General features: G+C 40.2%; 2 protein-coding genes across 4 annotated transcripts; one reads left to right on the forward strand and one right to left on the reverse strand.

Annotated features, from left to right (window-relative positions):
- Positions 1 to 2,130: 2,130 nt before the first annotated feature.
- Positions 2,131 to 25,987, reverse strand: manf (mesencephalic astrocyte-derived neurotrophic factor). Of its 3 annotated transcripts, XM_028576628.1 has the most exons (5): positions 25,651 to 25,987; positions 4,520 to 4,647; positions 3,085 to 3,226; positions 2,525 to 2,731; positions 2,131 to 2,440 (listed from the first exon to the last, which is right to left on the reverse strand). In XM_028576628.1, the coding sequence occupies exons 1-4, from the start codon at positions 25,799 to 25,801 to the stop codon at positions 2,547 to 2,549; spliced, it is 606 nt and encodes a 201-aa protein (XP_028432429.1). In that variant the 5' UTR covers positions 25,802 to 25,987; the 3' UTR covers positions 2,131 to 2,440; positions 2,525 to 2,546. The 3 variants fall into 3 exon arrangements, with proteins under 3 accessions (XP_028432429.1, XP_028432428.1, XP_028432430.1); XM_028576627.1 differs by having other exon boundaries at positions 2,131 to 2,731; XM_028576629.1 differs by lacking the exon at positions 25,651 to 25,987 and adding an exon at positions 7,816 to 8,070 and having other exon boundaries at positions 2,131 to 2,731.
- Positions 9,291 to 17,067, forward strand: oser1 (oxidative stress responsive serine-rich 1). Its single transcript, XM_028576630.1, is given in 5 exon segments — positions 9,291 to 9,751; positions 11,685 to 11,794; positions 11,884 to 12,000; positions 15,702 to 16,080; positions 16,082 to 17,067. Coding segments are annotated over 4 exon segments (1,104 nt in total). The 5' UTR covers positions 9,291 to 9,751; positions 11,685 to 11,717; the 3' UTR covers positions 16,613 to 17,067.
- Positions 25,988 to 26,735: the final 748 nt, after the last annotated feature.

A 26,735-nucleotide genomic window follows, 5' to 3' on the forward strand; every position in this document is an offset into this window, starting at 1 on the left:
CAGTTTTTGGGAGGTTTAACTGGTCACTTTCTGCAACATATGGAAGAAAATGTGTAAAGTTGTTTCTCTCCATGTTCAGGAACCCTAAAATGTTGTGATTGGTTTAAAGAGATGCCAATAAACCAGAGCAGGTTTTTCTCCCATCCAGGAACGCTGTGTGGACTAGCCAGACCTTCCTTCGCAGCGCTGTGGAGGAAGGTCTGGCAAGTAGTTAGGAAATAATCTGTATTTTGCTGCCTTGTTACAATGTTCACAACGCTTACATCAGCACTTCAGAAACTATCTGGAATGTCATCAGTCAGATCAAAACAAAGCTGGGAAACAATCACTTAGTAGAAATGAAAAAAACAAAAAAGGTAAATCTTTAAAAAAAGAAAAAGCCTAAATAAATATCTTACCTACAGTAAATGTGTGTTACTTTGCCAACAGAAGTGCAGCAACAACCTTTGACATTGGTCTGCTGTAACTTCCGGTGTCAAAGACTAGTTAAGTGTGCTTTAACATAAGTCACCCATACTCGATGGCCTCTGTGAATATTTCATTTTGTACATAACTTCCCCCGAGAGAGACTCGAACTACAAGAAGTCTGAACATTTGAGCGGGTACAAAATGCTTCCTCATTTCAGCCAGATTTACAAAATTCTCCTTTCAAAGTATTCCTTTTGACCCACTGACAAACACTTATGTAGCATGAGGGCTGCACAGCATATCGTTTTTATCATCATTGTGATGTGACATCAATCGGCGCAATAAACACATCGCGAAAAGTTGCGACACATCTGTAAAGACACTCCCGAGTTTCTGTTAGTTGAAAAAAAATATCAGCAGAAAACTACACTTTAAAATGAACCGTCTGTTTTTTTAGTTCTGCCTTTTTATGTTGAATTCAATTATCAATTTGTTCAATAAAAGGAAGTTGGAAGTGATTTCCTTTCATTTGTTTTAAAGTTCAAGCAGTTTGTTGTATTTAAGGAGAATACTGAAAGCAGCAGAACTGAGAACACTTTAATATCTCATTATTTATCATGATATTAAACACAGTTATCACATATTTTCCTCATATCGTGCAGCCCTAATTAGCACCTGCACTGATCTAGGAGAAGACTATTTGCTGATTCTTGTTGTGAGTGTTGAGTATTCGCAGCCATTTGCATAAAATATAGTTTAACTTCTTGTGGATTACAGGCCAGGCCACATGGTGCTGTATAATATAAAGAAATACGATAAAATAATGAAAACAAAAGTAGTTACGTTCATTTTTTTTTAATATTGGCACAATGTGTTTGACTCTGTGTTGAAATATGGGTGACTTTGTTAACTGAAAAAAAGACTAAATTAGAGGTTAAAAAGGGGAGAGTGGTCATGGGTGGTTTTTTTTCAACCTGGACCCTCTTTTCGTATGTTTGTGTGTCTAAGTGACTGATGGGAACAACAATCTTTGACATTGGTCTGCTGTAACCGACAGAGATAGACCTTTAAAACCTCTTTGAGACCTTTCTGTTTAACCAGAAACAGCTCTGAAGTCTCTAGCTCTAAACCCACCAGACTCCATTTAAAAAAAAAAACAATACTTTTAGCGTGTATAGAGCAAACATAATTCTCACATGTAAATCTGTAAACTATGTGTTTATTAAAACGTCTTTTTATGGTTTTATTTTGTTTCCGTCGACTTTGAATGAAGTGTATTTTACGATGCTAAAATGACTGTGTATTTACATGGAGTCTGGTGGGTTTAGCGAACGCAATTTCACGGATGTTTCATATGTTTAAAAAAAGGATCTTACTCTTTAACAGAAAGGTCAACCTCCTTTGAAATCCTTTCCATAATGTTGACACTTAGAATATTAATTCCGCTGACAGACTCGTCAGCGGCAACAACGAGCACTTTTGTGAAGGTAAATACAAGCTGGACAATTGTACTATTAACTTACATTGTAGCTGGTTTCTCCACTGCAGACTGCAGCGATCTCTGTTAATACTGGACCAATGCCAAAGATTGTTGTTTCTATCAGTCACTTAGACACAAAAACAGGAAAATAGGGTTGAAAAAACGTCAGTTACCCTTTCATACATTGCTCATATGTACATAGAAACTTTTCGGTTGCTGTAACTATTCTGCCTGTTCATTCTGGGGACAAAACAAAGTCCTGTCAAAATGTTCTCTAATATTTAGCGGTTAACTTCAGATAAACTTTTTTTGTCCTCAATCTGTTACTTTGGGGATTACATTAGAAGAGAACTCTTCTGTTTTTGGACGAGAGGCGTTGCAGCGACTGTTTCTTTTGATGTTCATATGTCAGCATTACATAACTCCGAAAACTGTGAGCCTTTTCTCTTCGACAGGTAGTCATGGAAACCAGGGTAAAGTTGGGAGAGCTGGATAGCAGTCTTGTCCAAGTCCAAAGTTGTGTGTGTTGTGTGTGTGTGTGTGTGTGTGTGTGTGTGTGTGTGTGTGTGTGTGTGTGTGTGTGTGTGTGTGTGTGTGTGTGTGTGTGTGTGTGTGTGTGTGTGTGTGTGTGTGTGTTGCGTTGTGTGTTTGTTCCCCGTTACAGATCTGTCCGTGCACTGGCGGCTGCAGGAGCGAACTTGGGCATTAGCTCTGTGATTTTGCGGATGAAGTCAGACTTTTCGGCGCAGCCTTTGCAGGACTCGCCCCACTCCTCCAGAATCTTCTTCAGGTCTTTCACTTTAAGCTTCTTCAGGTCCACTGTGGTCAGGTCCAGCTGTTTGTCTACGCGGGACACACAAGACACAAAATTATCACCATACATATATAACCCTTAAGTATGAGTGGTGGATTGTAACTAAGTACTGTACTTAAGTACACATTTGACACACACACACACACACACACACACACACACACACACACACACACACACACACACACACACACACACACACACACACACACACACACACACACACACACACACACACACACACACACACACACACACACACACACACACACACACACACACACACACTTTGTAAAGATAAACTATGGCACAGAGAATGAGACTTTAATATGAGAACTCTAGCAAAGTGTTTAAAAAAAATCTGAGTTTTGTCCTCCCTTACCATATTTCAGTTCACAGATCTGGCTGTCTTTCTTCTTGAGTTTCTCACAGATCTTCTCCACTGGGGCGTGGTAGCTCAGAGGCTTGGACACCTCGTTGATAATCTTGGTGGCTGCATCGCTCGTTGCCCCGATGTAGTAACACTAGACACGAGAAATGGGGAGAAAGAAATCCAATAGGACGGTTTTTATAGGGTTGATCATGTAAGAGTCTCTCAGGGGCTCATTCCGACTTCCAGTATGTAGCTAAATATATATCATATGTTGTGTCTAGGGATACACCGAATTCAGATGAATATTGGGCTTTTTGACGGGGTTGGGTTTATGCTGAACCTCAGAATTTCTTCCCACCGAACCATATGCTTGCACTACGTGCACTACGCTGGTCGCCGTAATGACAACACCGTTGATTACGGGAAGGTGTTTACGTAGGTGGAGCGTTCAATGCAGTCGGCTGTGAGAAAGTGGAAATGGAACTGGTGAGCAGAAAAAGTGTTGTTTGGCAGTACTTTCAGTCAAAAGAAGGCCATTCAAGTCCAGCTACATGTTCAATCCGTTCAATGCTGATTAGTCTGGTGGTGGCGAGGACCCTAAACTATACACAACATGGCCACTGTTACAACATCTGGTATGAAACATCCGAAAGAATACGAGTTGTGCATGAAGGAATCTCCAGACAGCAGCCAGAATGCAGCAACTTCAGGTAAATAAAATGAAAAATACACTGCTGTGGGCGTTGTTTGGCAAACGTTGAAACTCCGTTAACAGCGTGAAACCAGAACTTACCGGATCAAATGTAGACAATGGAACAGAAACATTAACATCGGTCCAGACCTTGGTTTTGTACTTTTCAGGTGTGAAAGCCCCCCCTTCCCCCTAAGTAACAGCGACAGTAAATATTTATTTCAGAGCAGGGGCGGATCTAGAAAAATATTTATGGGGTGGCGAGAGAGGGGCATGAATTTTTGAGGGGTGGCAACATATGGCAGACGTATATATACTGAATTTAATCACAGTTATCACAGTGTGATGAGAAATAGTATGTATACACTACAAAAGGGCACAGGCTGCCATTTACAAAATCATACAGACAAACTTCATCTCATGCAATCAATGTCCTGCATTTGTCCATACAATGTGACCTCACTTAATAGGAGATAGAAGTATGATAGAAGTAAGGGGTATTATCACAAGACAGGCATTAAGGTAAGACCCAGGTGTTGAGTGGCAGATGTGTGAGAGGGAAAGCAAACTGTTTTTCACTGACTGCAGTCGGACTTTGGAGATTTGCGCTCGTAAATGGTCAAATTGGCCATAATTTTAATTTGTTGCTGCCAACTGGGGTGGCAAGGCTTTCTTTTAGGGTGGCATTTGCCACCCTATGCCATCCCGGTAGATCTGCCCCTGTTTCAGAGTATTATCTGTGGTTTTACTCACAAAGCGGTTGTCTTTGCCTTTAGCCTCTTTGCAGCTCTTTACGATGGCGTTCTCGATGTCTGCGGCGTTGAACTTTACGTTGTTGTCTTTCAGCGATTGGTAAAACTTCCCCAGGAAGGAAATACACACTGAAACAGAAAAGGGAAACTGCGTATTAAAACAACTTTTCAAGAGGCAACCAGAGGTAGGAGTGTTGGCTTTGTTATTCTTTCTAATCAATTGAACATTGATTCAATCATCAACAATCTAATATAGTCGATGCAGGTAGGAGAGAAGGATTACCAGACAAGAAGGAAGGGATGAAGGTAGGAAATAGGGAAGTAATGATGGAATGAAGGAAGGAAAGATGGAAGTAAAGAAGGGAGGAAGGAAAGTAGCAAGGAAGTTAGGGAGGAATGAAGGAAGGAAATTAGGAAATAAGTAAGGAAGAAAGGGAGGAAGGAAAGTAGGAAGGAAGGATACAAAATCTAAAATATCGATACACATCTTTAAATTGCGCCTTTATTTTGAAATTACCACCTTATATATTGCCACATTATATATTTATATTTTAGTTGCTTTTTGTGAGTTGATATAAGTGTTACTGATTGTGTTAAATGGGCATTAATGAATAGGCAGACTTTGTGATATCAGAAAATATTGCGTTGTTGTCCAAACAATCGTATTGTGATACAACTTGTGATTTAATCCCCCACCAACATATGAGATAATAGTAAACTTAAAGTTGGGGGCTTTTGCAATGTTGGTTGGGCAAAACAAGCCTGCCATCTGGCAACCGTTAAAAGAAACACACCAACTTATTGGGACTGTCTTATTCACCATATCCCCCAGAGTTAGATAAGTCCATACATACCCTTCTCATTGTAGCAGTGCTTCGCCTTCTGAGAATATAGTTCCCAGTATGTATACGGTTAGAAGATGGCTGTGTGTCACGTGACCTTGTTATTTGTACACGCTGCGACTATACAAATCACAACATGGAAATAGGAAAATGTTGGCGTTTTTTGTCACTTATTGGGAGCAGTAGGCTAGAGCTACCTAGAGGTAGCTGGTTACCTCCAGGATCTGTGCTAAACTAGGCTAGATGGAGCTGGTTACCTCCAGGATCTGTACTAAACTAGGCTAGATGGAGCTGGTTACCTCCAGGATCTGTACTAAACTAGGCTAGATGGAGCTGGTTACCTCCAGGATCTGGGCTAAACTAGGCTAGATGGAGCTAGTTACCTCCAGGATCTGTACTAAACTAGGCTAGATGGAGCTGGTTACCTCCAGGATCTGTACTAAACTAGGCTAGATGGAGCTGGTTACCTCCAGGATCTGTACTAAACTAGGCTAGATGGAGCTGGTTACCTCCAGGATCTGTACTAAACTAGGCTAGATGGAGCTGGTTACCTCCAGGATCTGGGCTAAACTAGGCTAGCGGTGGGGGCATCAGACAGAGTTACGACACGCACGGAGATGAGAAGGGTACGTATGGACTCATCTAACTCTGGGGGACACGGGGAATAAGACAGTCCCAATAAGTCGGCGTGTTCCTTTAATGTTGAACCCTGGTAAGTTTCATTTCCAGAATTGCTCTGGTGGCACCGAAAATTCCCCAAGATGTCCGTCCCCTTCCTCTGTCTCTGTGTTGGCGTTCTAACCTCCGGTGGATTTGTGAGGACTATGGTTAACTGCTCCTCAGATCTCTGCAGGGTAAATCCAGACAGCTAGCTAGACTATCTGTCCAATCTGAGTTTTCTGTGCAAAACGCTCAATAAAAAATGTGCTGCTGACAGCAATAACTACTAGAATACATACAAATAACAGCGTGTTAAGCCTACTACATAACGAGCCGATAATCGGCCGTTGGGACAGTCTGGCGAGGCCGGTGACTCAAGTCTGTTCCGTGACGTCGTCCTTCATTTTGGCCGATTTGACATGTATAATTGGCGGGTCGGGCACTACCGGCAGTCGGACTCAAATGGCCCATCTGATTGGTGGAGAGCTAACCCGGAAATGGCGAGCGGGGTGAGTGTGACTAGAGTCTCTCAAAATCGGAGGAAAATCTTTTAAACTGACTTTGTTGAGCTGAAATTAAGACAGATTCAGCAACTGCATGGCAAATGTTTTCAGAAACACGTTTCAGTGAACTATTTTAGTACAATACGAGATTGTATTCTGAACGAGCCGCCATGACAGACCCACGTGACGCGTTCGTCCAATCAGCTGGCGGTTTTCATTTTTTGGGCCACAATACAGATTGATGTTATGGAGACGTATTGCGTCTCGTCGCTTCGGTGTGTTCTGAGGAACTTTTTTTGACCAACTCGGGGAGAGTGATCAGTCCGACTGGCGAGGGTCGGCCGTCTGGTCGGTGTGTTCTTGAGAACAGCCTGGTCTTTTTAATGCACTGTGAGACATGACGTTGTCAAATTCCCCAAAGCTTCACAGCTCTTCTTGCCTCACAGCTACACTGTGGTTTACTTATCTGATACTGTCAGAGGGGTGGAACACAGTACAATCTATATAATAGAAACAATGAAAGTGTGTGTGTGTACACTGACAGTGGAGTAGCACCCTCCTTTGCTACAGATCAGGTTAAACCTGCCATCGCTGACCCCCAAACCCTGTTACAGGCAGGGTTCAAAATTTACTTTTTCATCCACCAGCCAAAAGGTTAGTCTCCCCCCCCTCCTCTGTGAATTGCACCTATAAATACATGAGAATAATATTTCCTTTACAAAGTTAAAAGACATTATGCAGAAATGGCACAAACTAGTGCATAGAAATTCACCAGAATGCAGGAAATGGAAGTGTTTGAAGCTGACTATTTTCTGGGGGAGACCCCCAAATTACAATGTGCCCCCATACCCCCCAATGTTGAAAACCAAACCTACGCCCATGAGCGAGCATAATCAACAGATTAATAATGAAAAAAAGCTTTAATATTATAATTATCATAACATCATACTATATGCTGGAGGGGCGGCGGGGGGGTCTTCATGATCATGGTTGATTTAAGAAATCTCTATGTTTATTCCTGGATTAAAAGGGCTGATTTTATATACAAAAAAGTATTTTTGTAAGCAGCACACAGGTAGCTTTGGATGTTTTTCTGTCCGGAAATCTGGGAGCATCACACAAAAACGTTACACCGCCAAATCTTTCCCAAACATTACCAACCGTTTCTACACTTCATATAAAGCCCCAGACTCTGTACAAGGAGATTTCTGCTCCCTGTGACAACATAAAAGTTGCCATTTAGCTGCTTTTTGTAGCATTTAAGCTACCTGAAGCTAGCACACAAAACCTACCTTCACACTCTCCGTCTTTCAGGGCTTCAACAGGACCGGGCACGAGAGAGAGCGCGAGAGCCACCGACAACCCGCTTAAACACAACATTTTCGGCCACGAATAACTCGAACAACGTTTATATCTTCTTGTCTAACCGCTGCTGGAAGAAAAACAACTCATTCGTACTCGTGAAACGCTACAGACGCCGGTAAAGTGAGCAGCGTTCCTGATTGTACAGGGTTTCCGGTGCTACGTCACACTATGTCGGCGTCTCATTGGTCCAGAGGTGTAACTTCTTCCGTGGTCTTCCACGCATTTTGCTCTGATTGGTCGAAGGCAGAACATTCCAGGAACAACGTCCAGTTGGCGCCGTCTGATTGGGCCACATCCGCCCCCGAGCTCTGATACAGATAAAGATAAAATAAGAACTTACTGTTTAATTATAATTATAATTGCATAATAATTATAATATAATTATGTATTTTTTATAATATGATGTAATATAAATTTAAACTATTGAAGTTTAAAAAGAGGATCGTAACTGAGCATCCGTTAGGACTTTTATATCTAAAAAAGAAAATAAGAAAAAAAAGAAAAAAGAAATTAATAAAACATAGTAAAAATAAAGATTTTTTTAAATTAAAAAGACTTTCGTAACTAAAACATAAATGGAAAAAAGGTTGAATTTTTTTAGTAGAAAATAAATAAAGAATAACTTTCATATTTAAAAAAGAAATTATAAACATAAAAATAAAAAATATCAATAAAATATATGACATAATGAAAACAATAAAAAAAGACTCATATTTAAAAAAAATTAAAATAAGATAAAATAGTTAAATAAATAAGGAATAAAAGCAATACAAATAAATAAATAAAAATACTTTTCTTTCTTTTTATGTCAAATATTAGATTTTTTTTACATATTAAAGAAAATAAATATTTAAAAAAATAGTCAAAAAAATATCTTCCCGTTTTATTAATTTATTAATTCATTCCTCCTTGTTTTTTTAATCTTTTCCTTCATCACCACTGGATGGCACTGTTTCTTTCTTTAGTGTAAAACAAAGACAAAGTATTAGGGTCAAATAAAAATATTAGTAGACACGCACAACACACACACACACACACAGAGAGAGAGAGAGAGAGAGAGAGAGAGAGAGAGAGAGAGAGAGAGAGAGAGAGAGAGAGAGAGAGAGAGACACACACACACACACACACACCTAACCATCATTATGCAGAATCAATTATATTGATTATTGATGTATTTATCTGCGGATGGGGGCGGGGGGTGAAGCCCAACATTATAAGACGTGTTACTGTGTTAAAAAGGGTCAATAAACAGCAACACAAGGTTGTCTGGATGTCTGTTATATAACTGCACTCGAAAATAGTGACAGCAGGTGTTTCTTAAGTAAATAGCTCTGAGTAGATACTAGTTATAGAAAAGCCATCCCTTTCGTTGTCACCTAAATCTAAGAGACTTAAAATAGCTACATATCCTATCTAATTTGTGTTTTGATATTTTTCGAACGCGAACACAAACAGAAGGGAGTGACGTCAGGGTGTGAGTCAATGGCTGGTCACGTCAGCGGCGTTGTTGCAGAGTCACTGCGGTTCGACTGTAAACAAGGTGGAGGAGTCGCCATTAAAAAGGCTAAATTACGCCTAAACTTCTGCGCTGTTGACCGCTGCTGTAACTCGGACTTTGGACTCCGTCGTGAGCAGCTTTGAGACACGAGTGAAAACCACCCGCGCGCAGTCTTTTAATAAAAGCACAGTTCGTGTTTTTCGCACAGAGCTAACGTTAGCCCTTCACGTCTTTTTTAGCTTGTTAGCTGTCGCTAGCTAGCCTCGCTGGCTAATCAACATCCAGAGAGGCCTGTTGCCAGGGAAACACCCTTTATACCCACCGGGTATATTTCTCTCTTCACTGCGACCAGGCTACCCTAAGCCGTAAGTATCACCTCCCGTATTTAAAATCGTTTCTAAACGACGCTAACGGCCAGTTAGCTTAGCAGCCAAAGTAACTTGCTAGCATTAGCCAATAGGGTGGGAGTGTGTTGTGGCTAGAAGGGATACAGCTACGGCCAGAAGTTACGCATAATCTCGGGTAATATAATCATAATATATGTTAATACTGTCACCCAGAAAACGCTTGTTCGTTCTTCGGGAGTTTTTAAATAAAAAACTCGGATCTTTTCCCTCAACTTAACTATTCATTTAGTCGTTTTGGTCGCCGTAGCTGTATCCCTTCTAGTGCTTGTTATGAAACCCGCTGTTTACATCAGTTTTTTATTTTTATTTTTTATTGCCCCAATTATTTACACTTACGTGGAGTTGGCCTTGGCCAATGTTGCATGCATACATAAACAAACACACATGTCAAACATTAATATGAAATAAACTATAAATAGACAAACAAATATACAAAATAACTGTTGCATACAAAATAAAGAGGCTGAATGGGTTGAGTGTAGAATATATTATATATATATATATATAGTATTAGGGTCAAATAAAAGTATTAGTAGACACACACACACTCACAGAGACACACACACAAAGAGGCTGAATGGGTTGAGTCTCTTTATATAAAATATATAGTATGTGCAAGCCGTGGTTGTATGTTGTGTATGGTTGCTTTATTAGGAAAACTCAGTTCATGCAGAGACAGTTTAAACTCTCAAAATCATAATTGTTTAGCTCATTTCTCCCACAGCTTGTTTTTATGTTTGTAGTACAATCAGGTTTCTATGGAAACCCATTTCTGCCAATGTGATGGGAAAAATAAGAAGTTATTATCCCAAAATAAATCGCTAGTATCCCAAAATAACGATAAACCTTCTCAAAGTAATGAGAAACTTTCTTACAAAAATCTATCTCAAGATAATCAGAACGGAGTGTCTATTTGCACCCCCGGTACGAATAGCCTCGGCCACACAGCTGAGCTATTCACACCCTGTGACGTAACAACAAAAAAACGTTGCTCGCGTGCACCGAAATCATGGCGGACGTTCATCTTCCATGACCGCAGAAACTGGCATATTAGGAAAGTTTTGTCTCTAAAGTTTATAACAATTTAATTTCTAGCGGAAAATGGATACTACAGTTGCGCTTTCTGTCTTCAGTGAAAGCATACAACCGTTAGTTTGTTAGTAGCCTACCTATTTTTTTGTATACAGTATGGTTACCTAGCAACCGAGGCTTGAAGAAACCAAGTGGTAAACAGTTGTTCAACTTTCTTAAAGAACTGCTAGGTGAGTGGTTAGTATGCTTACCTTTGGTATGGGAGTTTGGAGTTCGATTCCCCTGTGTGGTGATCTTATTTTTTTAACTTTGGATTGGATAATTTGCATGCAATTGAAGTCAGGACCCGCGAACGCAAATTGTCTTTTTTTTTTTTTTTTTTTTTTGCAGGGTGGTAGGGGAAGACTCATGAATATGCCTGCTCTGGTTGGGTTGGGTTGGTTAGGTTTAGGCAAGAGGAGTGGGATTGGTTAGGGTAAGAATGTCAGGGCGATAATATTCCAAAAAGGCGTAATACATGAGTAGTATGGATAACTGTGTAAATATATGCCAAGGTACTGTAAATGCACAGGGGTGCAAATAGCATACATTGATATTTGTACCAGATGGGGTATTAATAGAACACATTGCTGTGTGCACCGGCGGGGTACTAATAGCATTCATTTCTAATTGCACCAGGGTACAAATAGCACTTCTAATTGCACTAGTACGAATAGCACTTCTAATTGCACCAAGGTACAAATAGCATACACTGCTAATTGTACCAGGGGTGCAAATAGCCTCACCCTAATCAGAAACATTCCAAAATATATTGAGTTTCTCATAATGACTTAAACGTAATGTGTGTTTGTGTGTGTAGCTGGGTGGCTGGTCAGAGCGGCCTCCTCCCACCATGGAGGCAGGAGGGAAGGACTGCGAGGAGGAAACGCTGCAGACGGCGTTTAAGAAGCTGAGGGTCGATGCTGAGAGGTAAATAACAGCAACCTGCACTGACTAGGGCTGCACAATATGAGGAAAATATAAATAATAAAGTTTATATGTGTCCTTCCTCTTTGCAGTTTACCCGGAGCGGGGAGTGTGTCGGAGGCGCTGGCTCCCAGAGCGGCGTCACGCGCCTGTCTCGACGCCAGCGGAGCAAAGCCCAAACTCGGCTGCCCAAAGGACAACTGGCACGGGTAGGTTGGGGGGGTCACTGCTCGCGTATGGTTAAATTTACCGAGGAGAAGTCGCCGTGTTCAAAAACAGCAAGTGTGCTCAGTAAACTCTCTCTTTTGTGATTAAAGTCCCAGTGTGTAATGTAATTGTGTAATTTAGTTGTTCATTATCAAAATCTGTGTTGCCCGTTAACCACCTTTTTCATGAATATTTACCTCCAGCATCAATTCCAAGTATTCCTATTGGCTTGAAATTTTGCATTCACATGAACTGGGGTAGACGCTCCATATTCATGCTCCATCTTCAAATACGTTAGCTGGTAAGGGACATACAGGACATACTGCACCGCATTTCGCGCTTTCGCTGTCACAAGATAAACTCCCAGGTGCTGCTAATGCTGCTAATGGGTATCGTCGCTTCCCGGCCCTTTTTGAAGTGTGAAGGCTACCGTAGCTGTAATACCTACTTTGAACTGCATGGCACGAGAAAGTTGATCGTGATATATACTCTAACGCTAGATGGGAGAGATTCCCACACATTGGACCTTTTAAAAAAAATTTGAATAGGACTTATTTTGTTGGAAACTGTTGTGTAATCACGACAACTAAGCTTACAGACCTCGGCGCTTAGCTGCAGCACTGACCACGTTTACCCTTATTCCAAAAAAGAATATTCTACTAATATTCCTGTTTACATGTAGCCTTGCAAAATAAAACATTTTTTCCAGCGGTTGAGGATATGTTGGAGCGTGTGAACACAGCGTCCCTCTTTCATTCCTTCAACCACCTTCTTGAAAAGGTCGCCTCATATCCTAAAACGTGTTGATATCCAAGTCTTTGATAACGTTTAAAAGTAGCAGTGTTTCTCTTCATTGGGTCTACAGCCCTGCAAACGCACAGAGCTAAACATAAGCCGTAAACGTGCAAGGGGCCGTAAACTGCAGTAAAAACCCCGATCGAGACGGATATTCTGAATGTTTGACATTAACTTTTTGAGGCACTTGTCCTTCGGACAAGTACATTTACGTTTCACTTGTCCATGCACAAAAGTCACTTGTCCGGGTAAAGAGTCATCATTTTATAAAAAATAATTGTTTTGCTAATGCAGAATTTGAACAAACCGTTGAAAGCATCCAAACACTATCAGCATTAATAAAATTCAGTTGAAACAGTAGAAACATACGTGTCCCAACAATAGATTTCCCCTTCAACAAGAAAAAAGGATCTCCAGACTTCATAGTACAAAGTAATATGTTGCACGCCGGTGTGCAGAAGTTAATATATTGAGATTCTAAGTCAGTATTTAAAAGTTTGTCATTACTTTCAGATTCCTAGTCAATATTCTAAGTTACTAAGTCAATATATTGAGATACTAAGTCGATACTTTGAGATGTTGAGTCAATTTATTAAGATTGTAAGTCAATATTTTAAATGTTCTCATTGGTTTGAGATTCTTAGTCAATATTCTGAGTTACTAAGTCAGTATATTGAGATACTAAGTCAATATTTTGGGATAAGTCAATATATTGAGATACTAAGTCAATATTTTGAGATAAGTCAGTATATTGAGATACTAAGTCAATATATTGAGATTCTAAAGCAATATTTTACATTTTCTCATTACTTTGAGATTCTTAGTTTATATTCTGAGATACTAAGTAAATATTTTGACCAGACGTAGTGGTGACTTAAACTTGAACTTGTACTATATCTAAAATAATTTTGTAGACATAACAATGGATTTTGCCACTTAATGTTGGTGTTAACAATTTTTTTTTTTATACAATTTCACTAATTTCTACCCAGCAGAGGCTGATTTAGAGTTCCTTTTAAAAGCTGGAGTTACTTTACAGTTGATTATTACCTGATATTTAATCAGCATGTTATTTATTTATTTATTTCAAAAAGGAGCACAAAAAAAACGACATTATAGAATGGCAAAAATGACCTCTGGATGGGAAAAGGGTATTTTACAACCGCTTTGAATGCAGCACGAGTATGGCGAGGCCAATTTCAAGTGAACGCAACATCTGTGTTTTTCCGACAACAGCAACTACAACGTCATACGTTCCTCTCCAGTGAAATACTGACAGACACACTTTATCACCGTTTAGCTGTCAGCATTTTAACCGTGTTTACTCTAGCTGCTAGTTAACGGTAGGTTAACGTTACCTGCTGCCAAGTGTAGTGTTAACTAGCGTGACATGCGGCGATGTTTAGGTTCCCTCGTCCGTTTTCGGAGCATCAGAGAGAAGCGCTGGCATTTCAGTGGCACCGAAATCTGCGTTGCATTTCGGTCCGGTAGATAACGTTGGTTAAGGCACCGGTGCCGTATTAGCACCGGGTCTCTCCTTTTCTGTCAACGATGTGGCAAGGAGGTAACGTTAAGGCGGAGTTAGCAAGCTAACATTAGCTAACTAACACCGGCTGGTTCGCCGTGCTTTCATGCTGCATCGCTTACAGAGAACAAGCTGAACAGCGGGCTGGGTTAGCGGCGCGCTGACCGACTACCGCTGGGTCCACTGCCCGGGATTGCTGGCAGAAAAATGTATCGTTTCAAATCGGTAACATAGACGTAATGAGTGGCACATAACATGAACTAACATGGCATTTTATTTTGTTTGAGTTTTATCTTGTCCAGTGGGACAAGTAAATTTCTCTTCCACTTGCCCTACAAAAAATCCACTTGTCCCGGACAAGTGGACAAGCCTTAATGTCGAGCCCTGCTTCTAAAACCTGAATAATATCAAACACACGTCTTAATCTGAAAATACTATATTCAGAAAAAGGCCTTCTTCTGAATATTAGACCTTTTTAAGTTAAGTTCTTATTATTTTAATAGCGTCATTTTGACGGAAATTGCGGAGGCGAGGCTTTTTGTTCTGTTGCTCGAGTCAACTACAAACATCTGGGTGTAACACAGAAGTGTTTCACTTCTTCCTTTTTTAAATTGTAGACGGGCTGATCTCAAAGTCTTAAGGGTGCATTCACGCTGCCTGTGCAGCTGTCAGACGGCGCGTCGAAACCGTGCCTCTTTCCATTCATTTTGAACGGGGGTGCGTTTAGGCTGCAGGTGGCAGACGAAAAAAACGCAGCGGCCTGCGGCGAAAAGTTGAGACAGATTCAACTTTTAGAAAAATGCAACGCTGCGGTGGCCAATCATGTCCCGTACAGGAAACATCACTGCCTCTATCTCTGCCACAAGAAAGATTTAAAACGGCAAACACAAGCTCTGAACTGTAGTGCGTTTAGGCTGCAGGTGGTAGACGAAAAAACGCAGCAGCCTACGGCGAGAAGTTGAGACAGATTCAACTTTTAGAAATATGTAACCCTGCGTGGCGCTGCGGTGGCCAATCATGTAACAGAGATCCGACTTGTGGGGGTGTTTGAGGCAGTGTGAGAGTCCCGTACAGGAAACGTCTCTGTCTATCTCTGCCACGAGGAAGTTTTAAAACGGCAAACACAAGCTCTGAACTGCCCGGGAGTTTGGGGAACAGCTGACTGTTTCCTCGGTCCCTCCGTCTCTTTTCGTTATATAAACGATCTGACCGAAAACTATAACAGAAATAAAAAGTCTACATCGGGGGTTAAAGAACACAACAGGACGTCACACAAATGGGCCATTTCAGTGACACCCAGTTTCAGTGTGTGTGCATCTGCGCATTTTTGTAAGATTATGCTTACTACATAATGTTTGATTCTCTCCCCTTCCTCCTCTTTAGCTGCATGAGGAAAACGTCCCGAGGAGCGTCCAGAACACAGCGACGCCGGCGCTCCAAGTCGCCCATTCTGCACCCTCCCAAGTTTACCTACTGCAGCGCTGCCGCCGCCGCTGCCTCGGCGCTGTCGCCTCCGAGCGGCTGCCTGAAGCACCAGCGCCTGGCTGTCCCCGAGGGGGCGGAGCCTGGTCCCGCCTGCGACGTTGCCAACCCTGCCCAGAAAGAGCTCTCTCCTTCGGCCACCCCTGGCCACATCTCCCCGCTGGTCTTTGGATCCTGCGCCGAGTACGAGACGTGCGTCGGCGCCGCGGTTTCCCCGCGGCCGCCCCTAAAGAAGATCCCCGCCGCCGTCTCTGCTGTCGCGACATCACCCGGAGAAACAATCTCCGGAGAGTCGAGCGAGGAGAGCGGTTCGGAAAGAAGTGCCTGCGAGGAGGCAGAAGCACCGCAGATGTCCCGCCCCGCGGACGCCGACTTCCGCGCTTTATCGGAGCTCCACAGCCGTGGCGGCGCCGGCTCCGCAGAAATCCCCCACCCCCTGCTCCTGCGCGTGGCAGAACAGCTCGGCCCCCCCGGAGGAAAGCCGGCAGGCGGCTGAGTCTCCGTCTCAGTGCCGGTGTCGGCCGCTTCGTCCCAGCTGGAGCGGCGTGGAGGTGTACTCCTTCACGGGGCTCCGCAACGTCACGTTAGAGTGCGAGGGGAGCCTGGCGAGCAGTGACGGCGACGCCAGAACTCTCAGCGCCAACGGCAACGCTTCGTCGTCATCGCCGTCGTCGGGCTCGGCGCGCTCGTGTTCGGAGCAGGCGCGCACCTACGTGGACGACATCACGATAGAGGACCTTTCTGGCTACATGGAGTATTATCTCTACATCCCCAAGAAGATGTCACACATGGCCGAGATGATGTACACTTAAGGGGAACAAAAAGAAAAGATAATTATAACATCATAATAAATAAATATAAAGGTAAAGAGGTTTTCTGTTGTTGAGGGAAAAGAAGGAATGTCAGTAGAGTTTAGAAGAACGGATCAGACATGAGAGTTGAGATTTAAATTAAATATACAACGTTGACTGATGTTTAAACCCAGGATGAAATCTTTCCGTTGTCCCCCCCTCCCCCTCTCTCATTTTCATTTCATTATAATTGAGTCCCATCTATTTCTCATTCGTTTTGACTTTTGCCTTTTTTTTTGTGCTCCGTTGTTTAAATGCCAGCCGAAGGTGCCAAATCTCTCAGTGCAGACGGAGATGATAGCAGGAATATGAAACTTGTAACGGTGAGTGTTTGTGGTGTCGTGAGCTGTAAACGTCACCTGTCGGGATTTACTTTCTCTCAATAAACAAGAAAACTGGTTTTGTTGGAAAATGCATCTTTTGTCTCTTCATTTTATTTCTATGTTTTGAACGTACACATGTTCTACCAAAACAAGTTCCTTCCTGAGGCTATTTTGCAGAGGCACCGTGGCTCCGTCCGGAGCTTAGCACCGCCCAAGGTGATTGTGATTGGTTTAAAGCACGTGTCACACTCAAGATTTAGATCCGGCCCGTATATCAATTTGGGTTCACAATACATTTTGGCCCACCTAGTTGTGTGCCAAACCAAAACACAGGAAAGTGTTTTTTTTTAAACTGCAATTATCTGACATTCAAAGCAGAATATGTCAGATTTGCCAACTCCGAGACTCAGAAATCCCCCCAGAAGCAGAGCTTTCATATTCAGGTTGTGAAACAGGTTGTTGTTAAAAAAAATATCATTGTTTTGCTTGATTTGCTAAATTCTATGATGGCTAAGGAACTCTTTTGATGAATTTTGTAGGGCTTCATGTCAACAAAAATGCAACAAAGCGTATAAAAATGTCGGAAAAAGCAACAAAATTACAAAAGGGCGATCCATGTCTGAGAAAGCCACAAAAAATGAGGAAAAAAGCTACCAAAATGTTTTAAAAAGTGACACGCTGTAACAAAAGCGTGTCAATAAACTCTCCATGTCTGGCCCTTGGTGTGATTCTCTTTTTCCAGTGTGGCCCTTAGGAAAATCAATAAACCAGAGCAGGTTTTTCTCCCATCCCAGAATGCTGTGTGTGACTTTCATGCTGTAATTCTCTGTTACTCTCTACATTTGTGTGCTTTAAAAACAAAAAGGCCAACATGTATTTGGTGCTTTTCTGTTAGTGTTTGAGTCTTTGTGGGGGAACGTTGAGATGGTAATTCAAAGAGCCACAGCAAGAGCATCGTCCGTTATGAAATAGTCTATATCGACGACGTTACACTTGCTGGATTGTTCCGGTGGCGCCAGAAATGTCTTTTTTCTGCCAGATGTCCGTCCCCTTCCTCTTCCTTTGTGTTGGCGTTCTAACCTCCGGTGGATTTGTGAGGACTATGGTTAACTGCTTCTCAGATCTCTGCAGGGTAAATCCAGACAGCTAGCTAGACTATCTGTCCAATCTGAGTTTTCTGTTGCACGACTAAAACTTTTTCCCCCATCCCAGAATGCTGCCCAGTGTTGGGCAAGTTACTTTTAAGAAGTAATTAGTTACAGTTACTAGTTACTTCTTCCAAAAAGTAACTAAATTAGTTACTCAGTTACAAATTATGAAAGTAACTAGTTACTTCAGAAAGTAATTATTCCGTTACTTTCAAGTCAATTTTTAAATGCTCAAATGTGACCCCACCTCCACCCCTCTAACGGAACTTAAAATACATGTACATGTTCAATTATTTGTGATAAATCTGAATATTATAATGAAATGGACACGTAATACTTTATTAACAGAAACAATGTACACAAATCTAAACTATTTTAATATTGCTGTGGGACAAAGTGAGACTAACCTCCAATCAAATACCATGTATATAGATATTCTGTTTATATAGTGGATCGATACAAATAACACCAACAGGCCACAACTGGGCAAAATTAAATTATACTTGTTAAGCACTATAACAAAAATAAATAACAAATATATACACTCTTTGTAGTGCAAATAACGTAAGTTGCCTGATGTTCATACTTGTGTGCTGGTGTGTGCGTTGAGCCGGCGTGTGTGTGTGTGGGAAGTGGGTGATAGAGCGAGAGATCAGGGAGAGAGTGATGGCGATTAGCTTCGGAGCGAGTAGTGACTATACCAGCGAATGTAAACTGGCGGCCCGCGGGCCACATCCGGCCCGCCAAAGCTTTTAGTCTGGCCCGCAGAATAATCATGAATTCACAGAATGTAAAGAGGAAAAAATGTGTTCTGTTATTTATCATTTCAAGCATTTAGAGCAAAAACCCAGCCCCCTGTATTTGCATCTCTATTCACATGCCCGAGCTCCACACATAGAGCTGAGCCGAGATGTGTGTGCGTTAAAACACGCAGCACCTGACTGGGAACGATACAGAGAGGATTATTATGGAGGTATTATAAGACCAAAACAGATGCATGTGGCTACTTAATATGCACGTGAATGACGCAATTGTTATGTTCGAGTTCTTCATTCTTGATGATGATGATGATGATGATGATGATGATGATGATGATGATGCTGGTTGTATTATTTTGCAACATCTTTCATTGCAAACGAGGCATACATGACGAGTGCATAGCCTGCTTATCAGTCCATCATTGAAGCTGGGCTTTTCCACGTCAACCTTTCCCTTCAGCCTCTTTGACAGTGACATGTTTACCTGACAACAGCCTCTCTTTCTGCAAGCCTTTTCCACCAATCAGGATGCTGCATACTACAACAATGTTTCCATAATCACAGACTTTAACCATCACTCCTCAGTGAACTGCCTCCTAGTCTGAGATCATTTTCTAGTTATAGAGCCAGTTATCATTATGGAGTTTCCATAAAAAAGAAAGTGAAAATTTAAAAAAAAAAAAGAATAGGTGTATTAGGTATAAATTAATTTTATTTTCTTTATTTGAAAGTCCGGCCCCCGGAGTGTCTGCTTAGAAAAATTCTGGCCCTAAGATAAGAAAAATGTAGTTGATGACCACTGCTGTAGAGTCCTAGTGAGAGAACCAAAGAGTCTCCCCTGTTCTTTCTGACCACGGTGGAAAATCTGGAGCAGGAGAAGTTAACCTTCTCCTTGATTTCATAACACCATACCTGTCTCTCTCTCGTTGACTGACTCGCTTGTGTTGTTTGTTGTGTGTCTGACTATGCGTGATTTCGAACAGCCGCCCAACTCTACCTCTGATTGGCTTACCATGACATTTTACTCAACCTCAGCCAATCGTCAGCATTAATGCGCTTGTGTCGTGCACTGCCCACTAACCAAGGAAGAACAGTGGAGTCGCGCAAGATGGCGACCGTGCTGGATGACATCTGCTAAGCTCTGCAACACCAGCGGAGTACTTATGCTTCATGATAAGGCCAGTTATTACGCAAATTGCTGAACTATCAGTTTTTGAAAGACAAACTGACAAGTAAGGGTTAGCTACCAATATAAGAACTTAGACGGACCGAAATAACCCTTTATAGACAACACGTGCAAAAACCGATAAGGTACCTAACATACCAAGCTAATAACATGGGACTCGTGGACCACAATGGCAAAGAGAGACGCAAGAAAAGGTATAAAAGGAGGACTGATAATGGATGTGGACCCGGAAGACACCTTTTTAGGTTTCTGTTCGCCTCTTCCAGACTCTCCAATTAATAGTCCAAACCCAAAGAAAGTATGTGCCAACAAGAACGAGGTCTCCAACGCCAACATTCTCAAAGCCATTTTTGAGCTGAAGGAGCGTTTTTCCGCCTTTGAACAACGGATAAATAACAACTCTGCAGACATCACTTTGGTAAAAGAAGAGATGAAAGGCCTGGGTTTTCAAGCAAAGGAGGTGGAAGACAAGGTGAAAAGGCTAGATAAGGGCATTGAAGAACTAAAAGAGGAAGGCGAGCGTTAGAGCAGAAGATGGAATTTGCGACCTTCCTGAAAAAGTGAACGAAGATGTAAGAGAGGAAGTTATGAAGATACTGAGTCAGATCACACCTGATGATAAAAGCAAGCTCAGATTCTTGATCGATACAGTACACAGAGTTGGGCGCCCCAGAGATGATAAGACACCGCGTCCGATTATTATCCAGTTCAACATGCGTACCTTCAGGTACAAGATTTGGAAGGACTCGCGCAATGCTGAAGTTATGAAGAATCTGAATCTCGCTCTGAGAGATAATGCAGAATCAAACTGTGTCCCATGGTCGAGCAAGCTCGTAATGACGGAAAGAAGACCAGATAGCAAGGACCAGTCGCCTTCATCGATGGGGTGAAATTTGTAAAATCTTCACCCAGTGTAGTCGTCTAGGTATGATAGGTATAATAAGTATGTTTGACAAGTGGACAATTAAATAAGATGACGTTAATAAGGCCTTAAGGTGATGTGTTAGAATCCCACCTTTCTAAAGAGGGTAGATGGATTATTCTGGTTCTTACAGTGAATAATGTGATTATGTTGTTAAATAATGTATATGGACTTAATAACAATGCTTTGGCAAAAAACATGTTTACCCAACTAGCAGGAGAATTAAAAAAGTCGAAGGAGACATACAAAGATGCTCATTTAATTATTGGTGGTGATTTAAATGATACAGCAGATGATCAAATGGATAGATTACCAGCAAGAATTTCCCCTAACTCAAACTTTAAACCTATATCTCATTTGTGTGAACAACTTAATGTTATTGATGTCTGGCGTTATGTGCATCCTCATCAAAAAGAATATACATGGAGCAATGTTAGTGGTTCTCTATCATCTCGAATTGATCTGTGGTTACTATCCTCCTTTACTTTACACTTTTTCAGATCACAAAGTGATAGTCGTCACTTTTGCTAATCCACAAGAACAAACCAGGAAATCTCGTGGTTTCTGGAAACGTAACTGTAATCTATTGAATGATGAAGCCTTTTGTAAGTCAGTGGAAGCTACTGCATGTGACATCTTCACTTGCAATGACCTTAGTAATGTTCAAAAATGGGAGATTTTTTAATTTAAAATCTATATTTTATCTATCTAAGCTATTAAATATAGTAAGGAAATGAAAAAACGTAACACTATCAGAGACCTTGAAACTATGGCAGAACTGAACTCCTTACTAAATAAAGGAACTCTTACTGAAGAGGAATATTTAAAACGCTCTAGAGCAAAATGGTTGGAGGAAGGTGAGAGGAATACAAGCTATTTCTTTGCACTGGAAAAAAAGAAATTATAAGAGAAATAATATTAGCCTACTTCTTTAAAAATAGATAACTCTATAAATTCCAATCCGTCTGATATAGCAAATTATACCTCTAGTTTCTATTGTGATCTATATAGCTCTCACTATAACCAAACAGAGGATGAGAAATTTATGAGCAAAATTAGAAAATGTATCCCACAAATTTTGAATGAATTTAAATCAGATTGTGACAAACCTTTCTCAAAACCTGAAATTGTTGAAGCTGTAAATAAAATTAAAAAAGGTAAATCTCCAGGAATGGATGGTCTTCCTGTTGAATTTTATAGAACTTTTAGGAACATAATTGAAACTCAATTTTTTAACATGTTAAAAGATTGTATTGATAATGAGGATATGACTACAACTATGAAGCAAGGTGTAATAACATTGCTTCCCAAACCAGATAAAGATCATCTTCTGTTAGAAAATTGGAGACCTATAATGTTGCTAAATGTAGATTATAAAATACTTTCACTAATTTTTGCCAGACGTTTAAAAAAAGGCTTAAGTCAAATTATAAATGAAACTCAAACTGGCTTTATGGCTAATCGGCATATAAGCGGTAACATTAGGCTGATTCTTGATTTAATAGATTATTCTGGATATGTGGAATCCGACGCTGTGATATTATCGCTGAATTTTTATAAGGCATTTGACACAGTAGAGCACCAATTCTTATTTAGGTCACTTCAATCTTTTGGTTTTGGGGAAAGTTTTATCTCCGGTGTTAAAATGCTTTATAAAAACATCAGTAGCTGTGTCATGCTATATCCGAATTCCACCCAAAGTTTCTCAGTTTATAGATCAGTCAGCCAAGGCTGCCCTTGTTCTCCATTTCTATTTCTTATTGTTGTTGAAATGCTTTCAACACATATTTTACACTGTAATGATTTACAAGGATTAAGGATTTTTGAAAAATAAATCAAAATTTCTCAACTAGTAGATGACACAGTTCTTTTTTTTAAAAGGATAAACAACAAATTGGAAACTCACTCAAAGAAATATATTCCTTTTCTCTGGCATCAGGTTTAAGACTTAATGTCTGTTTAACACTGATGAACCTCTTATGTGTGACATACCAGTGAAAACTATCATTAAATACTTGGAATTCATATCTCTAAAGATCTAAAGGAACAACAAGAAAAGAATTTTAAGCCCAAAATACAAAAAACTAAAAATATATTCAATATGTGGCTTCAGAGAGATCTGTCCATGTTAGGTAGAGTTCTTCCGAGTAAAGCGGACGGTATCTCTAGATTTATTTACCCTATCCAATCTCTGTTTATCCAGCAATCCCTCTGTAAAGAAATAAAAAACATTTTAATTAATGTTATTTGGAAAAACAAATGCCATTGTTTAAAAAAGGAGATTTTAGCAGCCCTGAGAAATGCAGGTGGCATGGAAATAATAGACTTCATGGATGTGAACAATACCTTTAGAATTAAATGGATAAAACAATGTTCAAAAGTTCCAGAATCCCTTTGGTACTTTATTCCACAGACCATTGTGGAAAAATGGGAGGCCTTCAATTTAAATTACAATGCAGTTATAATGAAATTAGGTTATCGCAAAAGTTATCTAAATTTCATCAACAGGTGCTTAACGCTGCAAAATTATGTTTTATACACAACTTTTCTCCACACAGAACTATTATATTGAACAATGAGTTTATAACCAGAAAGAATAAGTCTTTATATCTACAACATTGGGTTGACAGGAATATAATTTTTCTTGCAGACTTACAAAATGATGAAGCTCAACTTCTTAGTTATGAGGAATTTCTTAGATCTAAAATCTTTCCTATCACCCACAAAGAATACCAAATGGTAATAAATGCTATACCTAGTGGAATTCTTCAACTAATGAAAGGTCACTCTGAGAGACAAGAATTGCAAGAATTGGATCTGATCTTCTTTGTTAATGGAATAAATATTAAAAGTCATAAATGTACAAATAAACATTTAAGGAATTACTTGCAGCAAAAGGAAAATCACTCCACGGGGGAAATTTCGGAACTCTTTATATTCTAACATTCACTGGGAATCAACATACAAATTTGTTATCCCCAATAAACTGAAAAAATTACATTTTAAAATACTGCATAATATTTATCCTATAAACAAATTTGTTTCAAGATTTGCGGCTGTGGATAATAAACGTGAATTTAGTAAAATTGAAGAAGAAACTATTATACATCTATTCTGGGAGTGTCAGTATTCTGTGGTGTTCTGGAAAAACGTTGTAAACTATTTAAATATTCAACAGAACCATGAAATTAAATTGGAAGCAAAAGATGTTATTCTTAATTATGATAACAAAAACAAAGTAATTCACAGAATTGTCAAATTATTCATTCTACGAGGGAAATTTCATATCCATAAAGCGAAATTTTCTAAATCTCGGCCAGCTTTTACTCACTTCAGAATTGAATTTCTGAACTTTTTTGAGTCTATCCAAATTATTAATAATAAGAAAACTATTTATATAGCTGATCTACTGCAAGATTCTTTCAAGGAAATGTATGATGGCATTGCTGGCCCTGCAGGAGGACATATTATTATACGAAGGGGCGCTGCACAGTGGCTGCCCTGCGGTGTTCTCACGCACGCAGTCTGGAACCATACTTAATACATACAATCCCCCCCCCCCCATACAAGTGCCCTGGTTTATGAGTAATAATATCTACATGTTACAGTCTTCTTTTTGTCTTTTTCTTTTCTATTTTTTGGATTAATGTCGTTAAAATGCCTTATGATGATGTGATTTCTGCTGCAACCTAATTTCCCCACGGGGACAATAAATTAACAAACCAAACAATGGAAGAATCAGGAGAAAAAGAGACTTCAGGGACCATGACGATGACTGGCTCATATGCTGATTTAAATTCCCTAATATAGCTGTAACAGTAATATAGCTGAGCTCTTGGATCTATGTACTGATTTGGGTCCAGTAGAGAGGGCAACGCGCCGGAACCGTGCCATCCCGGTCCAAATACAGGTCCTCGCCTCTCTGGGTGAAACCGGCTGTTTCCAGAGAGAAATGTCAGACAGCTAAGTGTTTTTTTAAAATAAATATTATATATATATATAATCTTCAACTTCATCACTGATTTTTGCTCTGCACATGCATATTAGTGTCGTCTTTGATCACACATGCCATCATTGTGAAAGTGACACCTGAATCATTTTTTTTCCTTTGTGGTTTGTTTACTGTTACTTTTGATATTGTCATTGTTAGTGTTGTTATTGGAATATTTCCATTTGTACTGTTGTAATATCTGTTCGTTACATATCTTGTTCCTGTTTTATACATTTTAACCAGTGCTAATTTAAATAAAATCAATGAATTTAAATGGATGAATAAACAAACATGTTGCCCAATTGTTATTTTCTTTATTTATTATATTTGCAATGAACAGTTATTTACCTTTACATCATTAAAACAGGGTGTCTCAACTGTACCATGGTACTGTCCTCAACGTGGTACAGTTGAGGAAAATATAAACTACTTATGGGTATTATTGATTGATAATATGCTAATGAAATGTTATGTGGAAAAGCACTTATTTTCAGATCTCTTTTGTGTGAAAAATCAAAACGCAAAAAGTGTCTCAACTGTACTCAGTATACCCTACATATCTGTGGCTCTGGCAATTAAACTGTTAAGATGTTTAACTCAGTTATTAGACTACATGCAACCAAAACAAAAGAAACCTTCAAGTAAAATAAATAAGTTTGTTGTGTACTTACGGAATGAGCCAGTCAGTTCTCCGGTCCGTGAATCCGGTCCAGGTTTCTGCTGGGTTTTCTGGACGAATGGCGGGTTACCTGAAGCAGCTGAGGAGTCGATATGAAGCGGTCCGGGAGTTTGTAGTGCGGGGACTCGGTGAACAGATCTCATTGGTCGGATGGATCAACACTTTGAAATGGATTCTACGTTTTTCTACAGCGCAACTGAGCGTATAACTCCTGTCGGTGCTCTACTGCTACTCTTTCATTCCTTCCTCAGCTCCTCTTCTTCCTTCTTTGAGGTTTATTGTCAGTCGACACACAACGATTTGGTGCTGTACCGCCACCAACTGGTATGGAGGTGGATTAGAATAAAAAATGTGCCCCCTTCATAACAACTGTACGGGGGGAATGTTTTTTATAACACACCCGTTTAAATTATCTTAAAGATGAAAGGTGCATACTGTAGACCTATAAGATATGTTGGTATGTTAGAGATACGTTGGTATGAAAACCTGCATTTTAAATTAAACCCAGTACCATGTATCAGAAATACATGTCTGGTATTTGCAGACAGCTTCAAAATCAGTTCAATTCAATGAGAAATAAGATTTTAATTGTGGATAGACGTCCTGCCTCGATACACACATATGCATTAGGAGGCGCGGCATGTCCGCCCCAAAATTAGATTAGATTAGTTTAAACTTCGTTGTCATTGTAAGGACAACCAGTACAACGAAATGCAGTTTTTACATCTAACCAGTAGAGCACTCGATAAAGTGCTTTTCCTTTATAGCTTAAAAAAGACATAAAACACAGAATGCAGTATGATCATGTTAGTCCATTATTAAAGTGCATTAGCAAATAAAGTGCATAGAGCTCGGAGAAATCAGACAGTCCATAGACCCTATAATAGTAGAGGCAGAATGCAGAGTGATCATACTGTATATAGTGCATTGTTGAGGTGTATTAGTAAAGTGCATAGTGGCCGCGTTGATGTATTGCTCCAATGAATAGCAGTTGTCAATGCGGTATCTGTGTGTATATATGCTACCTATAGGTTTACACAGATTTTTGTTGAGAAAGTTCCTAAGAAAAGCCTTCGT

This window comes from Perca flavescens, chromosome 4 (genome assembly GCF_004354835.1).
Source record: "Perca flavescens isolate YP-PL-M2 chromosome 4, PFLA_1.0, whole genome shotgun sequence".
NCBI classification, from domain to species: domain Eukaryota; kingdom Metazoa; phylum Chordata; class Actinopteri; order Perciformes; family Percidae; genus Perca; species Perca flavescens.

What these genes read in the sequence shown, in the direction of transcription:
- manf (XM_028576628.1), bottom strand. Translation starts at nt 25,801, where the DNA reads ATGAGATCTGTTCACCGAGTCCCCGCACTACAAACTCCCGGACCGCTT. An exon ending in AGAACTGACTGGCTCATTCC is followed by an intron (nt 4,648 to 25,650) that starts GTAAGTACACAA and finishes TTTCTGTTTCAG; the next exon opens with TGTGTATTTCCTTCCTGGGG. An exon ending in GATCTGTGAACTGAAATATG is followed by an intron (nt 2,732 to 3,084) that starts GTAAGGGAGGAC and finishes TGTCCCGCGTAG; the next exon opens with ACAAACAGCTGGACCTGACC.